This window comes from Centruroides vittatus, unplaced genomic scaffold, assembly GCF_030686945.1.
Source record: "Centruroides vittatus isolate TY-2023 unplaced genomic scaffold, ASM3068694v2 contig_400, whole genome shotgun sequence".
NCBI classification, from domain to species: domain Eukaryota; kingdom Metazoa; phylum Arthropoda; class Arachnida; order Scorpiones; family Buthidae; genus Centruroides; species Centruroides vittatus.
The window spans coordinates 2,750,279-2,775,390 of record NW_027122215.1 but is presented as its reverse complement, the minus strand read 5'-3'; the positions used below and the strand labels follow the sequence as shown (position 1 = coordinate 2,775,390).

The window sequence follows — 25,112 nt, the reverse complement described above, 5'->3', positions numbered from 1 at the left end:
TAATCGTTTACATAATAAATAAGATTAATTAATCAACATAAAACAGTAAGCATTGTTTTATATGGCCAAACACAATCATGTTTGCATCGATTAAATCTTTTTACTTTTTCAAAAAACCAAAAAATATACTCAGCCTAATTAAGATTTTATTTATTTATTTATTACTTACCTTTGGGGCAAAAAAATATCGTTTCTACTTTCTCTTTATAAAAACCTTCCGGCTGAAATTTAAAGATTTATAAATCAGAATAATAACTTATCAAATATTAAAGTAACAGATAAAATAAGATTAAAAAATTTTATATGTGAATAATTGCCATGTTAAAATGCGTTGTTAAAATGTTAATTGTATGCGTTGTTTCGATTCTCCTTTAAATTATGTAATATTATGTTCATCTGTCCTCTTTCTATGTTTATTACAATAAAGAAATAATTCTTATAAAACAGAATTTGTAATATCAGTTCGTATAACAAACAAACTGTGTGAAAATAATCACAATAGTAATGAAGTAAACAACAATGGGCATGTATATGTACTGTACAAAGAACCAAAATATATCGATTATACGTGTGGTAAAAGGAAAGGTTTCTTGTATCCAACAATGCGGCCTAAATTTTATCAAATTCGAGTGCATGTCTAGCATTAAATCATATTAACATGTTTAGATGATATATGAATAAGTATCTGCTTTAATAATCTAAGGGGATGTTTCCTCATTTCAATAATAACAATAGGAGAATTCCAATGCATGATGCCTTAACGTCTTGTTTAAAGCTCATTGTTCTAGTATGGTATTTGCAAAATTATTTTTATTAATAGAGATATAATGTTCATTTTTTACTCTCCTGCTTAAAGACTGGATGATAAAGCCAATGTTTTACGAATTCTCGAGGTTTTTACTGTTTGGTCATGTATACCCCAGCTATATCCATATCTTTCGTTCTGCTTTTATCTGACAGAAAGCAAACGTCTAACATAAAAGTTTCATGTTTGCTTTACTTTTATATGGATCAATAATTGATACCTCATATTTACCAGTAACGATAAATCCTTCCAGGTGTAGTATTATAAAAATGCGAGATTATTCCTCAAAGGCTTTGTTTGAAAAATTGTGGACAGCAGCTATATATCTAATTCCATTAAATTATTATTTCATTTGGGTTAGGTCAAATGGACGGTAGCTAATTTATGTGAATGCCAGTGATATATACATCTATGCCTGTAAAAAACCTTGGTACCATATATCTACTAAACTTCAAATCACATGGTGTATCTACCTTGTGATTTTAAGATTTTTAAATCTAGGTAATTTACTATACTATAGACTTGCTAATTTGGTTGATTTTAAGCTATATACTAGTAAATATTCGTCAGAATGTCTGTTTCTCATATAATAAGTTGTATACGTATCTTCGTATTAACTTTACATTATCTCTACATTTACAAGGAGACGGCCAGACATTCGGGTCTCCGAATCGAACGAAACTTAGCGAGCATGTAGCCCTTAACACAAACAGCTCTTTCTCCAAATAATAGGATCCACTTCTCATGCGTTTCCGAAAGATGGGCCTCTGAAAATTGAGTGTTTAGCTTATAAGTTTTTGGAAGTTTCATTTCTCCACCGTAATTTCGATAACCGTGTGGCTAAGACACGAGGCACGAAAACTATACGACGTAGATTCGAGCCGTTGCAATTTTATAGTTTTTTCTTTTTTAAATGTGTAACAAAATTATTTTATCGTATCATTAGCATTACTATTACTACTATTACTATTGTTATTCCTCGCGTTTAAAGCTTATAAAACAAGAGATTAAAAATTGTGACATCATTTCCTGTTTAGCGAAAACGAAGTCTCTGTACATTTAACTCTGGTATGTCGTTAAATAAAATTTTTATTTCTTCATATTAATTTTCAGATGTTGCGGTATTGTTACGTTTGAAATGTAACAACACGATCGCATGAGGAAATTGTCCATAACATTAATTTTAAAAAAGCGCTGTGACCACGCTACCTATCTTCATTTCCTAATGTTTGGACAAGGAGCGGTTTGTGTTAAGGGCTACATGTTCATCAAGTTTCGTTCGAATCGGAGACTCGAATGTCTGGACGTTTCCCTGTTAATAACAACATTTAGCTACTGTTTTGGCTAGGTCTGCGAAATTGGAGAGACCATTAGAACACCTCTCTCTTGTTTATGAAAGTTTTGATCCCATAAAAATATGAAAGTTTGATAAAATTCTTTCTAAATAATCCGCTATACTCTTAAATTATTTAATATTTAAGCTTGCCTTGCGACAAAATTTACAGTAGAAGTTCGAATACAATACTATAAATTAAAATTTAAAATTTTTTAATCAAGTACAAGATTTTTTTAATTGGGTTAATGAAAACTCAAAGTAACTTCTGTTTTAGAATTACTTTTAAATCAAATTCGAAATCTATGAATGGGGTTACATCTAACAGAAAATATTTCTGATTTATTGTAAAATGTGTTATTAAATAAAATTAGATATAAACGTAACTTTTTGTCTCTATCAGAGAAATATAGCCTATAATTAATTATTTTTAACATAAGAGCAAAGTTGAAAGAATATTTATATACAGTTAATTTAGCTATTAAAAGAGTTGCTATAGCTAAAGCTTAAAGAGATTAGCATAAGCTCTATTTTCCAAAATGATAATAGAAATGTTTGATGATCAAGACAAATGTATGTCTCCGAGTGTCTTTCTCACGCGTACAAAAAATTAACTATTTGACGTGTTTTTAACAAATTTGTAGATATTCAAAAGTAGTAAGAAAAATAAAAAACTTGGATGTATTTACGACCTTTCTCATATGAGCAGCAGTAGACATTTCTTTCATCCCTTCGATGTTTACGTAATGATTAAATCCCTCCAAATTAAAATAATAATTAAGAAACGTCGTTGGCATAATTAAATTTAAGAAATATTTAAAAAAATTTAAATTTCTGTTTAGTTTCAAAAGTGGTTTCTCCTCTCTTATGAACAATTCTATTAATATATGCAGTAGCTAATTTGAATATTTAGTACATTATAATCGATCGGTTTCATTTTTTGTAGTATGGAGTAATATTCTAAAATCTACTATCTACAGTTCATAAATAATGCTTGCTTACTTATAGAAATTCACAACAGTATAAACATACCGCTATTTCATTGTAAATTTATAAATATTACCTCAACTAATAATTTCCGAGTAGCAGCGTCGCGTGCTCTTAATCTTGCTGTGGATTGATTATCGCAGATAGCATCATCATCTAATGAATATCCGTAAACAGTGATAGTTATATTACCCAGAGTTTTCGGTTGAATCATAAAGCGATGAGTTTTACTAGTATCTCCACATACACAAGTTTTGTGAGTATTACTGCCAATAATTTTGAATTGATCTGTTGCTTCTAATGATAATTTAACCTGAAACGAAATAATTTTTTAAAACATTTACCATACATATAGCTAATATCACTATTAATTTCCATTAAATAAATTAATAAAATGAAATTGCTTACGGGTAGACAATCGGATAAATAATTAAAAATCGTTGTAACGATCGGTACTTTTTCTCCACGGATTACGGAATAAGGAAGAATTAGGGAGACGAAGAAAGGTTGAAAAGTTATTATAGATGTAGTGTCAGATATACCCAGACCACGCTGCTTATTAATACATATGGCATTTCCCGTCCATTCTGTAATTGCATCTGGTAATTTATGGCTAAATATCACTTCTCCAATTTCTCTATAAACAAAATATAAATATATATTTTAGTTATATAAAATGTTATATTTTACGCACGTTTTCATAATTTATATGAAATGAAATATTCTTACCCAACTTGCTGAAGTTGCCACAACCATGTTTCAGGAAAATAACTTCTAATTATTGATGCAGATTTCGGTATTGAACTTGGAGGCGAAGCAACCATGTTGTCAATAACCATTTCTAAAGGAATAGCCGAAGGAAGAGAATTTCCTGTTCCACTCTTTCTTAAAACTATAAAATATGGCAAATATATAATTTATTGGAATTACATAAATATAATAATTAAGTATTAATATATTACCTACACGGAAAGAAAGTTCTATCATGGGGAGAATCTTCAAAGTGCATATATACACATGGTCTTGTCTCCAATGTTAAATCCGACAGGACTATCATTCTTGCATCCTATTGAAAAATGCTTTTTATATATTCTTCTTTTAAAATTCAAAAATTTCGCGGTTTACAAGTTTTATTTTAATTACCGGTATCAATTAATTTCACTTAGGGCCTACTTTTATACTGCTAAATTATTTGTATAACAATTAACAACCTTTGAGTTATTCACATTTACAGCATTTATGAACATGGACGTATTATTTATGAATATGATATAAATTTATGGTAGAATCTCACCTCAAATGCAGTCATTGCATCTGCATAAGTTGATGAATATTTGTAAGGAGTAAGCGATCTTTTTTTCCTACGTAGATCTTCGTCCAATGGTATTATAGGTGTTGAAGGTTTCTTAATAACTAAATAACAAAAAAAGGAAATTAATCTAATTAGCAATTTAAATCAATAATACGTAATTATTATACCTTACGTTTCTTTTTATCACAATATTCGTTATTTTCGTGTTGTGGAAGAAATTTTTCATGTGAATCAAACTTATTCAAATGTTTAAATACCTAAAATTCATACCGATATGAAGTTGTTTACATAGAGATAAGCACGTTATGTTTTATGTAATAATAATAATAATAATAATAATAATGGAACTTACATTTTCGACTGTCATTCTATTATCCGAGCTTATTAAGTTTATACTTTTATCAACGAATGTTATTCCACAAAACGAAAATGGACTCGCTTCCAGATGCAAGGTAGCTTCAGTCCCTGGATATTGTTGCCCTTGGCGAAACTTTAACTTCACTTTATTATTAAGGCAACTATGTAATTCAAAGTGTTGGGAATCGGCTACTGTTTCGCCATCAGGTCTTACGTAAAATATTAGAAGTCTAGAAGTTGGAGACATAAAAGATCTAGAGTCGAAATTCAACAAAAATTCGCCAACGTAAGATGTATTTGTCTCGTTAGATATCCAATTTCTCAATCTTGTGTTTTCATCAATGATATAAGTATCATCAATCTCTTGGCTTTTATCTTCTGCAGGATTGAAAGTCCTCCAATGAGAGCCTTGTTGAACTATTAATCCCCTAGCTATAATCTAAAAATGATAACATTAATTGTCTACATTATTTTCTTACATATATTTTAAATATCCCAATTATATTTACAAACCTGATGATAGAATTTTATTCTGGATTTATCAGTCGTGGTATATTTAATTTTAACGTGTTCCAGTTTTTCGCAGGAAAATTTGACTTTCGAGGGTTGTATCTGTATAAAACTATTGGATGGAGAATACCAAGGAAGTAAAATCATAGTAGTGTGAGGTTGATAAATCTTCATGCCCCAAGTTTCATACGGTTCATCCCGATAATTAATTGCTTTCGCCTGAAAATAAATAGCTTTAGACATTTGGGTAATTAATTGGAAAAATAAATATTATCAATGAATTTACTTACTTCTAACATAACTTCAGAATTGTAAGAAAACGGTTGAGGAGGAATGCTAAAATGAATAAGTCCATTTTTATCTGATGTAAAAGTCTTACAAACACCTTTGCAACAAATTTGAATAGGTTCGTGAGAAACTGGAATGTCATTCGGAGTTGTAACTTTTACCTAAGGAGCAAGATTTGCCATGAAATAAACTAAAATCAATCGAATAAATGTTGTAAACGTGAATTTTAAAATTCTTACAGTTCCATGGTAAGGAAGACCCGGTTTGTAATAATTCATTCCTAGTTTAGCTTCTAAAAACACAATTTCGAGTGGATTGTGTGTAACTTCCGAGATGCTAGTAGCATTTTCTATGATATCTAATCATAGAAAATGTAAGAATTTAAGAATTCTTATATCAAAATAAAGTTTAAAATATTATCAATTTACAATTAAAGATTCACAGTTAGTTTCTATGAATCTTTAATTGTAAAATGTAAATATTAAAATTAATAAATTTATCTGAAATTATAAATTTGTAAATAATTTTCAGATTAAAAAAAAAAACTTTATTTTTAGATCATACCAGTGCCATTTTCCTTAACTTCTGCATGTACTTGAAGCCTTCTATAACTGAATTCTCTTTTCGATAATAGAAGATCATCTGTATGAACTATTACGTCATTGCATCCTGAAATCTATTAAGAAAGTAAATTATATCAATTAATTTTAATTTATTTATAGATTTAAATTATTTAATTTATTATATTTTGTATATTTAATTTGCTGCAGGCTGCCTGCAACTCAATACTATAATCAGCACTAATATATATATATATATATATATATATAATAATGTTAATCTCTTATCTCTAAAAACGAATTTCTTTTCAATAAAAATCAAAAATGACTATTTCGAATTTAATAGAATTGTTCCAACATAAGAGAGATAAATTTATAAAAGTATAACAATTACTGATTAACTACATACTCACTGGTTCTTCAATTTCAATAAAAGGTAACTCCCTGCTGTATTTGCTACTCTTCTCCCATTCATATTTCTTATATGTAATATGAACAGTTAAAATTCCATCTACTCTCTTTCCGTAGGTATATCTAATTAGTATTTCATTAAATTTTATGCAAAAAATATTCTTTAAATATTTCAAAATGTTTATTAATTCGATTTCTATATTTATGCATTAAGTAGTAATTACCTTGCACATATCTTCCAAAATATTGTAGATGCATTAGCCAATATGAATGGAGGTGGTATAATAGTGACTTCAAATCTTGGCAGTACTAAATAAAAAAGAAAAGAGTAAAAAATTTTATTGATTAAAAATATGTGTAAATAAATAATAATTGTTTTTCCCCCTCTTTCACAAAATAGATTCAGGATATGCAAATTAAACTAACCATATTTATCCACTTTAAATGATTGTTGTCCAGATTTTCCTGAAATTTCTGAGTGGATCAACCAATCTCCTAATAAAGGTTCTCCAGAAAGAGGAAGTTCCAATTGAACTAAACCTGATTATCATAAATTAAAATAAATTATAAAATGAAATAAGATATGTTCTTCTAACTGGAATATATTTAATAAAACTATAAAATTTGGATAATGAATAAGAAAAAAGATTGCTTAATTTTAGTTTTTTTTTCTTGTAAAATTTTATCTTATACATTTTTACCATTGCTAAAAGATACATTCTTCCATTGAGCAACACGTATACCAGTAGGATTTTCAATCCAGATATCTCCTATCTTTAAATGATGAACAATATTTTAATATTAAATAAATATGCAACAGTATTTATACATAAATTAATATATTTTAAAAACAAAAAAAAAATGACCTACCGACTTACTGTCTATTGGTTTTAAAAATACATCTACAGGAAATACTCGGAATCTAACTAAATGAAATGAAAATTTTAAAATAAAATTTAAAACTATGTTAAGATCGAGAAATTGATATACAGTACTTTTATTTTTTTTTATAGTTATAGAAATTTTATTAAAAGTAATTTTAAAAATTATATATAATGTGAGTATATAAGTAGAGTAACCAAAAGGTGTTTCATTACATATTTTATTGGAAATAGACGCATCAGTGACGTCTGACAATACGAAACAACACATTCGTGTGCTGTTTCGTACACTTTCGAAACAACACATTCGTGTGCTGTTGCTCTATCACTTCAAAGGTGGCCACAACGCAACGAAGGCTGACGATCTCTTTGTTTGCCTTAGTTTGTTAAAGCTTTCATAGGTGAACAAAGGTCAGCCAGCTGTTGCAAATGTCAAAGGGATGATAGTGCTGAAAAGGTGATGATCTGCATTTGTTTGGCATCGTTGTAATGAAGCCGCTTCCAACCGATATCACTCACGAAAGAACTCTACAGTGAACAACTAAATCATTTGAACACTTCATCCAAAAATTGACAAATTCCGATACCGCCGCGACAATGCGCCAACATGTAAACTAAAGACGGCCAGTCTGGGCTGGAAGGTTCTGCTTCATGCACCTTACAGCTCAGACTTTGCGCCAACTGACTACCATCTGTTTCGCACCTTGCAGAACCATATTGCCAATATACAGTTTAATGATAATACCCGACGCTCGAGACTTTTTCAGAGAAACCTCAGTATTCTATGCTCACGGGTTTGGAAGTTTGCAGCAAAAATGGCGAGATATGATTGATGCTGATGGTGATACCTACCAGGCTGAACTGCAATCGTTGTTGAGTTAATTGTCATAAAAGTTATTATTATTATTTTTTAAAACGTCTAAATGTTACCCTTATAACCTGATGAAGAGGTTTTAATTTTCATAAAAACTTTGTTATAAATTAAAAACTAAAAAGTTATGAATTATTACTTATGAGTATCTACAAATATATCCACAGAATTTTCTCGCTGGAAGAAAAACTTATAAAGACGTAATATAAAATCGATAGTGAACGTTAATATTTTCAGGATCAAAATAACATTTAAGTGATATTTACAAAAAAAAAAAAAAAAAAAAAAAATTATAACTTTAATAAATTTGAACACAACACTTGATGACACCAGTAATTTCTATAACGTAGAATGAAACAAGTTGAATTTTTTTTTTCAGTCTGTATTTTGATACGTGGAATTAAGCATTTAAATGTTATAAGACAAATGAATCGTTGAAATTCACATATTGCAATGTGGCACCACACGCAGCTTAGGTAATTCATAAAACATTTTGCTTTGCTCCTGCACTAATCTTGATTTTGTTGAAAAATTCTTATCTTAGGGTGTATTTAGTTATTAAATAGTATTTTAAACAATTATATAAATTATATAATATATTCTATCGCTACTCATCGTGTTTCATTACACAAAATTCATTATATAATGATATAATTTAATTGTGTAATCGATAGTGTTATGTCAAAATTTTTTTCAATTAAGTTTTCTTTTTAAGTATTAATTAAATTCCGTTTTTATATTAAAAAATATGAAAATTTATCATAATTTCATATTAAATACCTTTATAAATATCTTTTTATAGCCTATATATTGCGAGAAAATTCGATGTACAGTATATATTGACATGACCATCCAGCATAATTCCCTGTCATTATAATTTTATATACATCTTACATATGTTATTTAAAAATTTCTATTTGTATAAAATTTCAATAGCTATAAATTATATTTTACATCGCGTTTCATATATTAAAAATTCATAATTTATTTTAAATGATATCATAAAAATTAAAATAATTAAATGAAATTATAATGGGTGGTTACGAATTAATTTTAAATGAATTAGTTTTGGGATAAGAATATAACGTTAGTTTATAAACATTTAATCAAATTATTTCTTACCTGTTTGTCCAGGTTTGTATATAGGTTTATCAGTCTGTATAAATGTTATTAAAGAATTTGGAGTAAGATAAACTTCTTTTACAGAATTAATTTGATAGCCATCAGCTAAGTTGAATACACCCTTAACATGCAACCTGGCTTTAGTATCAGATACCAATGGAATTGCTAGTTCTACCCAAGTACTGTGTGCTATTTAGAAAAGAAGCAAAGATAGATATTATTCAATGCTAAAATATAAGTAAACGTGTAATAAAATTTTCTTACAAGATTGAGCATATACTTTCGCTTCGGATAAAACATCATCCGATTCTGCTTTGAGTAACCTTATAGTTATGAGGCCTCCATCTGGGATTTGAAATAGAGTCAAGGTCAAATGTTCTAGAGTTCCAGTTTTTAGCGCTTTCGGTGATGTCAAAATGAAACCTCTAATGAAGAAAAACACATGTATATGTATAATCACTGAAAAATTTAGGTATTCATATTATTGAGTCTATAGCCTTAAACTAACATCTTCAATATTAGTTAATAGTTTTATTATATACTTTCTATAATAGAAATAACTTTTAAAGTGTTTATTTCTCTTTCAGGATATTCTTATATATATTTTTATTTTGATACAGATAAAATACGAAAAGTATCATACTAAAAGAACAATTATAATTAATAAAAGATAATGTTTTGTTTTTGAATCTGTCAAAAAAGTTCTCGGCATGACAAGTTTTCTTCTGTGTGACGTTAACGATTGACATTTTATGTAATTTTCGTGTATAACGTTTTAAAATATATTAGCAGTAAACTATTGCATACGAAGATTTATATAAACTTTTATACTGTACATATATTACGATATTTAAATTTTTAGAAGAAGGATATTAAAATTTTTTTATAAGAGATTATTAAAATTATTAAACGTCTGAAGTCCAATTATTTTTATTTTTTAAATCAGAAATTTCCCTTTGTTAACTAGTAAGATTATTTAAAATAAATAAACTATATAAATATAGCATTCAGACTATAATCTGTAGCGTTATATAAATTAAAGTGCAGCTTCAAGAGACTTCCAATATAATAATTAAAATTTGTTTGTTTTATTAAATTATTTTACATATTAATATGGTATCAACGTTATAATTTAAATAATCAGATAATATTTAAATAAATAAATATTAATGCATTAATGTTTTTTTGCTTTATACGTGATTACATTATAGATAAATACGTTTTAATCACAAACATTTCTTTTATTTTTTAAGTTTATTTCAGTCTGAAATACGTTTACATTAACATTTACTAATTTACTTTATTGTATAATTTGAAGACTTTAATATTTATTTAACAAAATAAATATTTAAATGCAATTGATAAATTCTGCTTTTTCAAAATGTATTTTTCTTATTTTAATAAGAATAAATTTGTGTTTTTCTTTCTTAGATAGAAACTAATAAATTAAAATAAATATAGTTTTGAAAGAAAGTATTTTATTTAATATAGTTTAAAATTTTAAACCAGGTTCTACATATAATTTAGGAATTTAAAGACATCAACAGAACCCAAGGACTGCTAACAGATCTGAATTAATATTAATAGTTACTTATATAAAGAATTAATGGTGTTAAAATAAGAAAACACCTAACACCGAATAGAAGGAAATTAAAATTTTAACTAGTAACTTACCTTTTTTCTGTGAGAACGACCTGAACCAAATTTAAAACGATCACTACTGACACACTAAGGTATATAACAAATGAGAAAAACTTCATGATGCGACCTTAGTCCAACTCTGAATTCGAAAGTGTTACCCGCATTTGGTGTGCAGTAGGTCAAAACAGATTAACAACAGTTAATCAAGAAGCACAAACTAGTAGATAGATTAGTTCGTTCTGGGAAAATGAACTCCGATCCCGTCAACAGAGACAGGATATTCAGGGGGACTTCCTGGATTGGGGATGTCTTGACCCAGCCATCTGGGAAATGTCTGATTGACAAATTGATCTTTAGTCTCGTGAGAAATAACAGGATATCAATGATTTGGTCTTTTACTCAATTTGTAGCTAATAAAAATTGAAAAAATCTGTGATGTAATTAATATTAAATAATAAACAAATCGCTATTTTTGACAGATTTAAAGAATGACGAAAATTCGAAAGGGTCAAAAATTAGCGTAAACAGAAAAGATCATTATCGTCTCTTGGAAGAGAGGTTAAATGAATAAACAATTCTACATAAGTTCAGATACGAGCAGTTTCAATTGAAAATGGAGATCGGTATCAGTTTCACCTCCTTTTATTACGGTATTTATTTTAATTTTCGAGCAACTTCCAAGTATTTTAATAAACAACTTTCAATTTCGTTACTTAAAAAAATAATAATACAACAAAAATAATTATAAATCAGTTTATATTTGTTTTGCATGATTTTCTGTTAAATGAATGACCTGACTAATGTTTATAATACTTTATCGAAACAGATTTATGTTTTTAAATATTTATAAAAGGGTTAAATTAAATAACACGAATGTGATACCACTAGTGGATTGACACAGTAAGCTATCTTAATAGTTAAAATTGGTAATAATTTAGTGTAAACTATCAATATATGCAGGATACGAGTCCTAGATTTCTCATAGAACGGAGGAAATATACCGTTGATGATGTGTGCAAGAATAGTATGTAAAGTTTAGATTATCGAGGGATTCCTTATAATATTTTTATAAAATAATAAAGGAGATCGACGTTTTCTTGTTCTGTATATCTCTGCATTAATGGAATTTGTGTGTAATAAATTATCAGTTGATGCATCCATTTTGCAGTTTCCCTACTTTTAGCATCTTTTAAGTGAGTTGTAAATGCATTAATTTTAATATTCCGAAAATTTTATTATCGTTAATGTGTTTTTCTATTCTCAAAAGTAATTATAAAATTATTGAAAAGAGATATCTTATCTTTAGAATGTTATACATAAAATACAATGTAAAATAAAATTTTTAAAATTTATTCGATTTCAAGGTTAAATAAATCTAAAAGTTGTCATGATTAATTCGATTAAAGTACGTGTTTTCGAAAAGAATATAATAGAAAAGAGAATAAAAATTTGGAATTAATGAAGTTAAACGTTAAATGTTATTTTATTATCTAATTAAATCTTAAAATTTTAATTATTATATCTTTCCTATTATTGGAGAATAATTTATTTATAAAATATCTATGATTTGAGACTAATGTATTCTTCAAAGTGTACGAATGTTTTGAACCTCTTGTAATATTAGAATATTGCAATATTGTAGAGTAATGGTTGGTATAATTTGCTCACATTTATATAAATATTGCTGTATTTCGGTTACAGATATTTTCAATTTCTGATTTAAATCAAATATCCTGTTTGTATTAAAAATAGAAAGGCATAAAATATATATTAAATATATTTGTAACTTATTTAATATATATTTCATACATTTCTGTTTTGTTTTCTTGTTCTATTTTGATATTACTTTACATAATTATTTTTATATCAGAAATTAAATGTATTTTTGTTTTTAATTTCTGACATTTTTAAATGTGTTTACAATTATCAGTTTTTTTTTATTGATTCGAATAAATTATTTTTAAATCACTATATAAAAATCAATTTGAGTGTATCTAAAGTGATCTAAAGAGTTGCTGCTGTCGGTATTAGATGAAAATTCAAAGATGTTCTAAGTTTTAAACACCAATCAGAATAAAATATACATGATTTTGAACATTATAAAAAATTAAAATAATATTGATATATGAAACCGATGGTTCTCAGCATGAAATAAATCACTTTATGTATTCATCATTATCCTTTTGCCTGTTCTAGCACGCTTTTACTGGGTCAGTAGAAGTTACACAAAGGGGATGAAGACCCAGGACTACTCATAGGTATTGCCTGGGTGTGAAAGGGGGATAGGAAAGATGAGAAGAGTTGAGGAAGGCGGGAGGTGAAGAAAAAGTAAGATAGGATAGATGGTGAAGTAGGAAGACTCATCAGCGCCTGTATCGCATTTATTAACCAAACAAAAGATAATATACAAAATATATACAATGAATACATAAGTTACAAGTTGAAAAAAAAGATGACAAGGAAAAAACTAAGTAAGGCGTAATGGGTGCATTAATACAGTAATAAACATACAAAAGGTCCAATAACAGTAGGACGAAGTAGTTAAAGGTAGGGCCCAGTGCGCCGGTAGCGCGGATGAATTTTTCTAGGGCTGCAAAAATATCCGGATCTTCCACGAGAGCTTGTGGTGGACAGGGCCAATTGAAGCCCTTTTTTAGCGTTACTCTTTCCAGATTAATCCGGTGATTGTCATGTTTGGTGCAGTCAAAGATCAAGTGAGTGGCATTCTGTAAGGAGATGTCATCACAGTCACAATAGGGATGTTCCCTAAGTCCAAATCGATGTAGGTATTGCCGGAAATTTCCATGATCTGTCAGGAGCTGTGTGTTATGGAAGTTGGCGCAGAAGTTCTTGTTTTGAAGTCTGGACGAGATGTTTGGAAAGTATTGGTAGGTCGCTCTTCTGGAGTCTCCGTCTTCCCACTCGCGTTGCCACAACTGGATGGCGGTACTGTGAATCGTGGTTTTAATAGCGATGTCTGAGGCTTCCCAGTAGGTGGGGGTGGCAGAGGAAGCAGCAGCTTGCTTTGCGAGGGAGTCCGCCAAAGAGTTCCCTTCCACCCCTGTATGGCCCCTGATCCATGAGAAGGCCACGCTGTTTTGTGAGCAGAGAATTTCTTCCCGAATAAGAAGAGAGAGAGAGCCAAGATTGTTGACTATTCTCCTGATAGCGACTTGGCTATCAGAACAGATCCTAATATGTCGATTCCTGATCTTAGAGTTGTTAACATATTTAAGAGCTTGCAGAATGGCGAACTGTTCAGCTTGAGTAATTGTGCAGATACTGGCAAGACGATAGCTTGCCTGGTAAGAGAAATTGCTATTGTTGCATTCCTTAACTGCAAATGCTGATCCCACCTTGCTGTGGCTTTTAGATCCGTCAGTGAATATCTGTATATAATAGTTGGGATTGTCATGAAAGTCTAAGATAGAAATATCACCCGCGATACTGGGATGGGGTTCTGAGACCTCGGGCTTACCATTTAGGTTAGATGTAAGGTGGGAAAGAAGGGGCTCGTTCAAGTTGGGAAAAAGCCCAATCTCCATAAATTTGTAAAGTTCACTGTCTTGTCCGTCGATTGTCCCTCCGTTGAGCAGGTGCCACCGCCACATCTCCTCCTTCGCCCTAATGTGGAGGGGAAGGACTCCAGAAAGAACTTGGAGAGCAGCCGTCGGGGCAGTCCTATAAGCTCTGCACAACCTGAGAAGGGAGAGTCTTTGAGCTTTGTTTAATTTCTTTTTGGTGCGAACATTGTCGACCGCCTCTGCCCAGAAGGGGGCGCCATAGAGAATGATGGTTTCAATACATGCTTTGTAGATTATTTTGATGAACTTCTCGTTCATCCCCCAACTCCTATGGCTTATACATTGGAGTGCGTTAGAAATTTTGTTGGCACGATTAGTAACATTGGTGATATGTGATGCCCACCTCATATTTTGATCAAAAGTTAACCCAAGATATTTGAGACTTGTAGTATTTTTAATCCTTTGATGATTCATGAATATCCTCAAGGGCTTTTTAAGTTGTCTCCCCTTAGATAAGACCATGGCTTCACATTTGTTGAAATTCACTTGAAGATTGTTATTTACACACCATTCGTGAATTTTGTCTAAAATTTCGTTAGCGTCTTGTTGTAGTATTTCGTTGTTGTAGTTTGACAACATCACAAGGGTATCATCCGCATACCCTTGGATGATACCAGAACTGGGGTTGGTGTTATCCTCGTTGAGTTGAAGCAGTCCGTCGTAGGCAATGTTCCAAAGACCTGGTCCCGAACGGGATCCCTGAGGGCAACCCCTGGACAAGAGACGGATGATTCTTTCACCATAGTTGTATATACCTGCGGTCCTGTTTTCCAAATAGTTGAGCAGTATTTTGTAAAGGTTCTGAGGGCATTTAAAGGATTTAAGTTGGCCCATTAGGGCAGGCCACCACAGAGTATTAAATGCATTTTTAAAATCTATTGAAATGAGTAGAGTGTGCTCTCCTTTTTTCCATGAGTTATTAATATATTTGGTAACCCTATTGATGGCATGGTAAGTAGATTTGCCCTTTACAAAGCCATATTGTTGTTTATTTAGGAGGTTATTAGTATTGAGAAAATGATTAATCCTTTTGATAATGAGGCCGTCCAAAACCTTCCCTGGAACGGAAAGGAGGCTGATGGGTCTAAGTTGGTCAGCCTTCTTAATGTTTTCGTTGTCCCTTTTAGGGATAAATTTGATGTCTGCATGCTTCCAACTATTTGGGAAGACCCCTTGCTGTAGGCACTTATTATAGATGTATACTAGGGCTGTAGGGACGGCATTGAATGCATGTTTGAGCATTAGAGGCGTAATACCATCAAGTCCAGGGGACTTTTTGTTTTTTAAAGATTTGACTGCCCTGTACACCTCGTTATATGAAAAGGGAACATCGTCATCTGTTTCAGGGAGGACATTCATGTTGTTTCTGATGTCTTTTTGTCTGGGAGTGTCATTAGAGGCATCATCCAATGGAAAATGGACGTCCATAAGGTGTTCCATAGTTTCTTTATAAGTTGTAGTATGATCCCCATTGTCTTTGCAAAGGTTAATTGGGATACTAGTGTTCTTTCTTGGCTTACATACTATGTAATAAGGATCCGACCAAACAGAAAGATTGCCCATTTTAGTACAGAAGGCCCTCCAGGCCTGTGTCCGAGCCTTATTAATTTGCGTTTTGTAGTTGTTCAGAGATTGCCTATATTTATTCCTGGTGTCTTCTCTGTTAATGGGGTCCCGGGACCTTTGGAGGCACTTAAGGTTAGCCCTCACCTGCTGCCTTAACACCTCCAGGTCCTTGTTCCACCAAGGTGCCCCCTTCTTTTTGCTAGCAGTACTAGTGGTTGTCTTGTGGTAAGCTTGGAGAATGGAGTTAGAATAGGTGTCCACTAATTTATTGATGTCCACTTTATAAGGGTTAGCCTTCAACCAGATGTCCCTGAACACATCTTGGAACTGATGCCAATCTGTGTGGTATTTGGCCTCAGTGTTAGTGTTGCTAGTCCGGATATTCTGGAGATTCCACCGGATATACCGGTGATCACTGGCAGTAATGGTGTCAGAAGTTTCACAGAAGGTAATTAAATGGTGGGAAAAAGAATTGGTGAGACAAACGTCTACCCAACTTTTGCCTCTATCAGTGAAATAAGTTGGAAGGTTACTGGTGTTCCTAGAAGTAAGAGAGTTTTTGGCCATAAATTCTTCTACAAGGTGTCCTCTGGGGTCACCAAACGGACTGTGCCAAATTGTAGATTTGGCGTTTAAATCACCCCCAATAAGCCATGGGTGATGACCAATAGAGTTGTTTATATTGTCAAGATCATTGATAAGGTTCTCGAGCTGATCATTAGGAGAGCAGTAGGCAGAGGAGAGGTACAAGACGCCATTATCGAAAGTTAGCAGGATGGTAGTAACCCTCTCAGTACTGCAAGTAGGGCAAAACTGAGTGTTAAGATTCTTGTTACGTACCAAAATACCGGTAGTAATACGGGTTGTATAGTCTTTTGGAGGATACTTCCTCCATTTCCCGAACCGGACAATACTGTTGTTCACCAGGTACGGTTCTTGGATTAACAGTATATCGGAATTCCAATCTTCCGCAGTTTTCAGCAATAAAGAAGAAGCAGCTTTGCATCTCTGCAGATTTATCTGAGTTATGTTGACGTTATTCGTAAGGCGACTATTAGCAGTGTTGGAGGAGACGATACCAGTGTGAGTGGAAGGAGTTATATTGTTATATGCCATAGTCTGTTTGTTTGCTTATCATACTTTGTTGCTTTAATCTCTGAGTGATCTGACATTGTGCATTAAAGGCATTATGATCTTCAGTAATGTGTTTATTAGTAGGTTGATTCTCGTTGTGTTCTTTACAATTAATGCATGATGGTGTTTTGTGTTTCCTCGTGCAATCTGTATATTTATGCTCTCTTCCACATTGGCTGCAGGTAAGCCTGTTATTGCAGTCACGGGCCATGTGATTATAACCGCAACAGTTGTAACATCTAATTAGCGGTACAAAGTCATCTACACGTACACTGGCCCAACCCAGAGAGACGTACTTACTGTTTAATATTACTTGACGGATCTTAGGAGTTACCGAGAGAACAACGTGACCACAATTTTCTTTCACTCTTCCCCTATGTATAATTGTCCGAACTTTACAGTCTTGTAGTAATTCTTCTCTTCTTATTTGACCCCAAATATCATTTTGCTCAAATAGTGCCTCAGGTATTTCTTCTGCTGAGATAGAATCAGGGACATTAAGAAAAATTAAGCGCGGTTTCCTGCCCTCTGCCTGTTTGCATTCGATTTTATCAGCTACCTCGGGTAAGGCTCGAATTGCGTTAGTCAATAGTTGACAATCCTTAGTATTCTTCACTCAAACGCATATTCCGTCTCCTTTAATTTTAAAGACAGACTTTACCTGTACTCCAATACGATGGGGTTCAACCCTTTGTTTGATTGTTTTAGCTACTTCATCCATATTTATCCTGGACCCATTCTCTGTTTGCCTAGGGTATACTAGCACCGCATGGTTGCCCCCCAAGCCTTCTTTGTCAATTTTGTTGTTCAAAGTTTTCTGAATAACAGATGTCGTCTTGCTTTGTTTTAAGTTGGTCGTAAGGACCTCTGAATAAGATAATTGGTTAGGAGCAGTAGTAGTGGGTTGAGAAGTACGATTGTTTCTAGCTTCCTTAACAATGCCAAGCAATTGGTTAACACATCCAAAAAGTTTAGTTACTTTCTCCCGTACTGCCATCCTTTGCGGCTTAGTAATGTAATTGCCATTATTTTCTGGCAAGAGACCTAAGATCCCACCTAGGAGCTCACCCGCCTCGTGAATGATACAGTCTTCAGGAGTCGTAAATGATTCTTCAAAATTATCATCCATAATAATACTCTGCTCGGAGGCCGTGCACTGAGAAGCCATAGCCGAGTAGCACACAACACTAAAAGCTTGAGGGGGGGCTAAGGCGAAAAATGAGTGAAGTGCGAACCCTACTAACAACCTGTGCAACTTAGTGGAGGGAGAGGAGGAGCAGAACTGGCCACCTCCTCAAGAGCCCAATATACAGAAAACCCTCCGGTTGACACGAAGATAAAATTGGAGAATGAAGACTAACACAACTATATAATGACAAAAACAAGGCATAAAAAGATCAATAATTAATTAATAAATACAATTAAAATAATCTAGAGTACTTAAGTCTACTAATCCGTTAAATACAGTTGAAAATAATTCAACTACCAAAGACAGCTAGAGAATTGACTAATTAAAATAAAAGTTAACTATTTAACCTTATTTAACCTAAAACAACAAAAATTTAACCCCAAATAAAGCTTAAGTACTGAAAACCCATTTCAAAAAAAAAAAAAAAAAACAGTTAGAAAAGATCGTTACTACAGCGGGAAAGGCCGTTACAAAGCTCGTTATATTTAAAAATATACATGAACTAAGTATAATTTAAACTAGTGTAACACGTAGGAAACTTAACAGAACTTTACCAAAATCACCCCCGTCCTAGAAAAGGACCCCCTATTTGTGCTCCCAATTCCTGCCCCCCTAACCTTAGGTCCCCACCCTCTTTAACCTACCAAAGTTACAAAATTAAAACCCCTCTAACTCCTCCCCTAATTAACCTATCAAAACAATTAAGGTGTCCTACGAACCAGCAAACAAAGTCCTTTCTAACGGTGTACCGCACTTGAACCGATATCCAAAATATCCGCTGAAATTACGATCCAAAACAGGAGCTCAGATTGCCACGGCCTCCTATACCGAACATCTCCAACACTTTTTCGCTTTTACTGGGTCAGCAGCAGAACAAATCTCCATTTTTTTCTATCATCCCACGACTTCCTCTGACAAAACCTATCCCGGTCTTCTTCTCTTTTTATTACCGGTACATCTTTCTTGATCTGATCTCTTCATCTCTTTCATATTCTTCAGCAAAGTGTATAATCTAAAAACGAGTCTTTCCCATGGTTAGGTTATATATTTTGCTGAGGATTCGTTCATTTCTCATCCTTATCAGATGGTCAAACAAAGTGATTTGGTCATCTGTTAAGGATGGGGAATGAACGAATCTAGCAACTGCTATTTATTCCTCTACAACAGGGGTCACCAAACTTTATTCACACCGAGCCAGATAACTGAGAGAATGACGAGTGCGGACCGCAAAGCCATTTTGTTTAATACAGCACACTGAATACACAAAAAATAAAGACAACCGATATATTTATTTACCAATACACAAACACGATCGCTGCAGAAAGCTCGTAATTGCTTTTCTTGGAAACTTCATTGCAAGAACTTACACAAAAAGCGCTCTGATATCCAAAGTCGCAAAAAGTCGCCGAATGTTTTTATTTCGCTGATTTTCCTAAAAAATATATTATTGTCAGATGCAAAAATAAGATTGGACCACTTCTGGCATTTATACTTATTATGTATAAAAAATTACAATAAGTGTAAGTTTATCAACAACTATGATATTTCCATATAAATAATTATATTTTACCTCATTTGTGGCACAGTGTGGTGGCGGGCCGTAGTTTGGTGACGCTTGCTCTACACGTTTTACTCCAAGTCTGTTCTTCTCTTCACATGTTTCACTCTATCTCTTTCTGTCTTTTACAATGTCATGGATGTCAAAAATTTCATTTCGGTCGCCTATATTCACGTTCATTTCCTTCATACTTAATGTATTCATCTCCTTTATTTTCCTATAGCATACTAAATAATTAATCTAATTACTAACTTAACATTAATTTTTACGTTTTGTTAATAACCATGGTATGCCTAACAAAACAGTTTTGTGGTCTTCTGATTTTCAAAAATCGAGTATGGGTGAAATGAACGTCCTCACTTTATATTTAACTTTTAAAAAGTTTATAACATTTTAAAAGAATATGTGCATTAATTCAGATTAATCCAGATTCAGTAAAAAAAAAAAGTAGCTAAAATGAAGTGTCTTTCAAATCAGCTATTTCTCTCTGCTATCGTTTGCATCGATGTCGATTGATCAAAGATTTAAATATCGTCGGTTAACATTCCAACTTCCCGCTGATAGCTCCGAGTTCAAAATAAGATCACAAAATGTAATTTAAAATTAAATATGTCCAACACCTTCACGGTAAAGTTTGGAAGGTGAGTTGAGTGTAAAATGTGAGTTTTGTTTGTTAAGTTATAGCAACTCAACACTTGAGTGATCTGCCTAGGGGGATGCCCTCCGGGAGGACTTTTTAAGGGAAATTTGCTCCTATTTAGGCGTTACAGACGTGGTGAAAATTTCACGTGGCTAGCCCGTCGTGGCGAGGCGCGAATCCACGACCGAACTGCCAGTGTTCAAGGAACGAAAACCGCTTGGCCAATGGTGGGCGTGAAATGTGAGTCAGGAGAACAAATTTCCATTCCTTTCTATCACCCCACAGCTTCTCTGACCCACTCAACACCCCCCAGGCACACCCATGCTACAGTAATAAAAACAACTTTCTTTGCCATTCTGTTTTCCCTGCGAATTCACAGACAAAACATAACATCATTATCAATTCTGTTAATAATTTATTATTTTTCTCTAATATAAAAATGTCGACAGCCGTTGCTAAAATGATAAAATCGTCTATCTCAATGAGAGCTTTCTTTATAAAGTATTATTTTTCTAAAAATATGACTTTTTCTGAAATACGTTTTATTCAATTATAGTTACGTCTTATATGACAGGAAATACGTAATTTTCCTTTTGAAATACTTATTACATTATATGTAACATCCCCCTAATTCTAAAAGTTTTCTAAAATTATTAATACCGTATTTTACGGACTATAAGACGCACTTTTTTCTTCGAAAAATTGCCTCCAAAATTCAGGTGCGTCTTATAATCCGTAGCGTCTTATAGGTATTTTTTTTTTAAATTGCTTAAAAATTAAGGTGCGTCTTATAGTCTGTAGCGTCTTATAGTCTGTAGCATCTTATAGTCCGTAAAATACGGTAATATAATTCTGCATTTTTCTTAATTACGAAAGAAAGCATATTTTATTTTGCTTATATGAACCGTTGATTTTGAAAGTGGGGCAAGTCCATTTTATGTTATCGCTGGATATTTAATGGTTTGCATTTGAATGAGTTTAAAAATATTTGCAAGCAGTAATAGACTTATTTTATATATTTTTTGGTTTTATTTCGTGTATATTTAATATGCAATAATGGTTATCTGCGTTAGGTGAAAAAAATCATGGTTTTGGTATGTGCCAATGAACTTGCCTCACTTTCAAAAGCAATGATTTATTGAAAGCGTTGCTTTTCTTTGAATGAAATATAGTTATAATAGAAAAAAATTGAATATTTTATTTATTTTATTTCAACATTTCATATTTTTTTGAAAAACTACAATGAAACAAAAAATAAATTTAATTTTATAGGAAAAAGTGGAGAAAATAAAAAATATTTAGTAATAAGTTGCATGCATATAATTATATTTCTTAGTTTAGATGGTGCAGATTTTTAAAGTATTCATGATAAAAGGGTGGTACATAGGGTAATAAATCCATCATATCTTCATATTTTTCTTTAGAGTGGACTTGTCCCACTTTCAAAATCAATGGCTCGTATATTGAATTTTTAAAAATATGCTCGTGGACAGAGGTGTACTGGGGAGAGGAAGCAGGGGAGGGAATTTACCTTTCTGTAAGCTGTCTATAAAAGATTTTAGATCTATATTATATATATGTATAAATGAGGATGTTTGTTTGTTTGTTCGCTATACACTCCTAGGCCATTCGACCAATTACTACGAAACTCGGCAGTTACTTTAATAAACTCCTAACTTAGATAATACCATAATTTCATCCCAAAATATTAATTACATATCTATATATTAATTAATTTCTGTTTACGTTGGATTTGCTGGCTTTGTATGCAGCGCCAAGCGCCATCTATTGGCAAAAAATTTAAAAATAATATACTAAATATAATTCGTATAAAAAGAAGATAATTTTAAAAAATAACAAATACAGGTAGGCCTCCTACAACGCGGTACCTTTACAATGCGTTTTCGCTTCAACGCGGTTGGAAAAACGCGGAAATTTTCTTACAACGCGGTTTAGGGTATTTAGAAACGAATTACCTTTCACATAACAGAAAAATCGCAACGGATCACATAAGTTCAGTGGAACTTGATGAAACAAGCTCAGATCTTGAAATAAGGCCAGTCAAACATTCTCGAACAACTATAATAAGTGACGATGAGGACTGAATTTGTGAGCATAACATTATGTTTCTTTTTGATTTTGACTTGAAATCATAATCTTTTTAGTTTTTATATGATGTTGAATTTTATTTAAGCTTTTTATATACATAAATTTAAAAAATGATGAAAATGTTACACCATAAAAGGCAGTTTTTCTCTTTTTAGAACTGAATCCCAGTTTTTGTATTAAGTTGGTGTCTCCTATAACGCGATTTCCCACAACGCGGTATTTTCAAAGAACGTATCTACCGCGTTGTAGGAGGCAGATCGTCCGCGTATCACGTTGCCGTAAACAAATAAACGAAATTAATTGTAATAATCTTTCTATAAACCTCTCACGTCATTTGTAGGTACTGGGTCGTTTTAACGCATAATTTTTAAAATTTTCGATTAATAACCCGGAGTAACAATTACTGCTAACACCTGTCTTCGCCGGGTTTTTGAAGGGTACTTCATAAACCCGGGCGAAGACAGGTGTAACAAGCTAACATATATATTTATATACTATATTTACAGTGCAATCTCGTTTGAAAGTTACGGACGTTAAAGACAACTACTATATCCTTTGCAAGTTTTCCCAAGAGTAATTAGAAAAACTATCACCTAAAAGGCAGTAAAAATTGAAAAACGATTTTTTCATTAAAGGCACTCCTACCGATATTCTAAAACAATAACACTCACATTCTCAGTTTTCCCTTCTCAAGAAAAACTTTGTGTTAAATGACGTATTAAGATCATCAGCCGGCAAACAAATAAGTTTGAGGGAGGCAGCACCATCTAACAGTGTCTCTTGGACACAGGGACATTAGCAACGCTATTGAAAACAAATTGCCAAACAAACAAATACAAGTGTTGCTCTTCTAATAAACTATGCAGTTCAACAGTAAGTAATTAAAAATTTTGAAAAGAAAGAATTTTTAAATTAAATTAGTGTCATGTAATCTTGAGTATCAACAATGTCAAATAGCGTTAGTCAGTAACGGGAATTTCCGGAGGAAGTAGTGCAATACGGTAAATATCCTCTGAATTCACAACGTAATCCGAATGAAATGAGAATTTACGTTAATGCTTAGTCAATAACGTTCTTGCCCCATAATATTGTGCGTCAACGTTATATTGTAGACCTGCTTAACATCATTGACAGTAATATATATACATATAAATTTATATATGTAATCGAGATGGGTTAATAATAATAATAGTGATAATAATAAGCCCAGAGCCCAAACGATTAGGAGTTGAAAGTTGAAATTTGGTACACAGGGTACGTCATTAGAATGTACACCAAGAAAGGATTTTTCGAAATTCCCCCGCGGGGGAAAGGTTTTTAATACCTTCCCCGCGGGGAAGTGTTAACAATGGAAATGTTAACAATGAAAGTGTTAAGAATGGAAGTGTTAATAATGAAAGTGTTAAGAGAAAGCGGCGTTCAAGATTTACAGGCGCAGATACGGTTTTTTGCGTTTTTGCGGGAAATCGAACATATTTTTAGACACATCTAAAAATTCTCTAATTAGTCTGGAAACAAGGAGACCTAATTCTTGCATTCTGTGAAAACGGGTAAGATTGGGTATAATGTAATAATCTTAATCTTCTCTATCGTTATTTTTGCCCGAGCAACGCCCGGGCTTATCTGCTAGTTATATATAAAGCTATTGCCGTTGCCCCCTAACGATGATATCTGGATACTCTTCTTTCAAGGATGCTATAAAACTTTAAAAGTTATATTTATTAAAAAATATGATTTATTGGATAAAATGGATTGGATTTCATCAGGGATATTTGAGATTTATGGATTCTATTTAATTTTTATTTATGTTTTTAAATAACTTATATAATAAATTATATATCTTTTTACAATTTTTAATATATTTATCACAAGCAATTCCGATTACCTTAAATTTTGATATTAATCACTGTTTTGTTGAATGTCTATCTTAGGATGATTAGATATCCTGTATATACACGCTTGGCTTATTTCTACCCATTTTGTAAAGTTTAAATGATTCAGAAAAATGCTATTTGATAATATTCTATCCAGCTTTATAATTTGTGATTAACTGTACTTTTAATTACAAAAGTTATTAGATGACGATATATAAATATAATTTTATTTTATTTATTCTGTAAAATAATTCAAAATAACACGAATATGATTATTTGTTAGTTTTGATATACAGTTATATTCCAGTTATTTTAGAAGTTATCACACAAAGAGACCTACCAACTATAATATACCTCATTCTACGTCCATATCTAAAATG

At 32.0% G+C, this 25,112-nt stretch overlaps 1 protein-coding gene across 1 annotated transcript in view; it reads right to left on the bottom strand.

The window, feature by feature from the left end:
- The window catches only part of LOC136976460 (pregnancy zone protein-like), a 28,178-nt gene extending 16,735 nt beyond the window's left edge, over positions 1–11,443 (bottom strand). The window contains exons 1-20 of the mRNA XM_067271742.1: positions 11,112–11,443; positions 9,702–9,862; positions 9,438–9,626; positions 7,434–7,489; positions 7,265–7,337; positions 6,990–7,103; positions 6,788–6,872; positions 6,566–6,686; positions 6,157–6,268; positions 5,832–5,950; positions 5,595–5,753; positions 5,308–5,523; positions 4,790–5,233; positions 4,610–4,694; positions 4,420–4,538; positions 4,092–4,191; positions 3,855–4,017; positions 3,534–3,762; positions 3,202–3,438; positions 170–221 (exon numbers count right to left, since the gene is read on the bottom strand). Of these exons, the coding sequence (XP_067127843.1) occupies positions 170–221; positions 3,202–3,438; positions 3,534–3,762; positions 3,855–4,017; positions 4,092–4,191; positions 4,420–4,538; positions 4,610–4,694; positions 4,790–5,233; positions 5,308–5,523; positions 5,595–5,753; positions 5,832–5,950; positions 6,157–6,268; positions 6,566–6,686; positions 6,788–6,872; positions 6,990–7,103; positions 7,265–7,337; positions 7,434–7,489; positions 9,438–9,626; positions 9,702–9,862; positions 11,112–11,197 (2,920 nt within the window). The 5' untranslated portion in view covers positions 11,198–11,443. The remainder of the gene's footprint in view (positions 1–169; positions 222–3,201; positions 3,439–3,533; positions 3,763–3,854; positions 4,018–4,091; positions 4,192–4,419; positions 4,539–4,609; positions 4,695–4,789; positions 5,234–5,307; positions 5,524–5,594; positions 5,754–5,831; positions 5,951–6,156; positions 6,269–6,565; positions 6,687–6,787; positions 6,873–6,989; positions 7,104–7,264; positions 7,338–7,433; positions 7,490–9,437; positions 9,627–9,701; positions 9,863–11,111) is intronic.
- Positions 11,444–25,112: the final 13,669 nt, after the last annotated feature.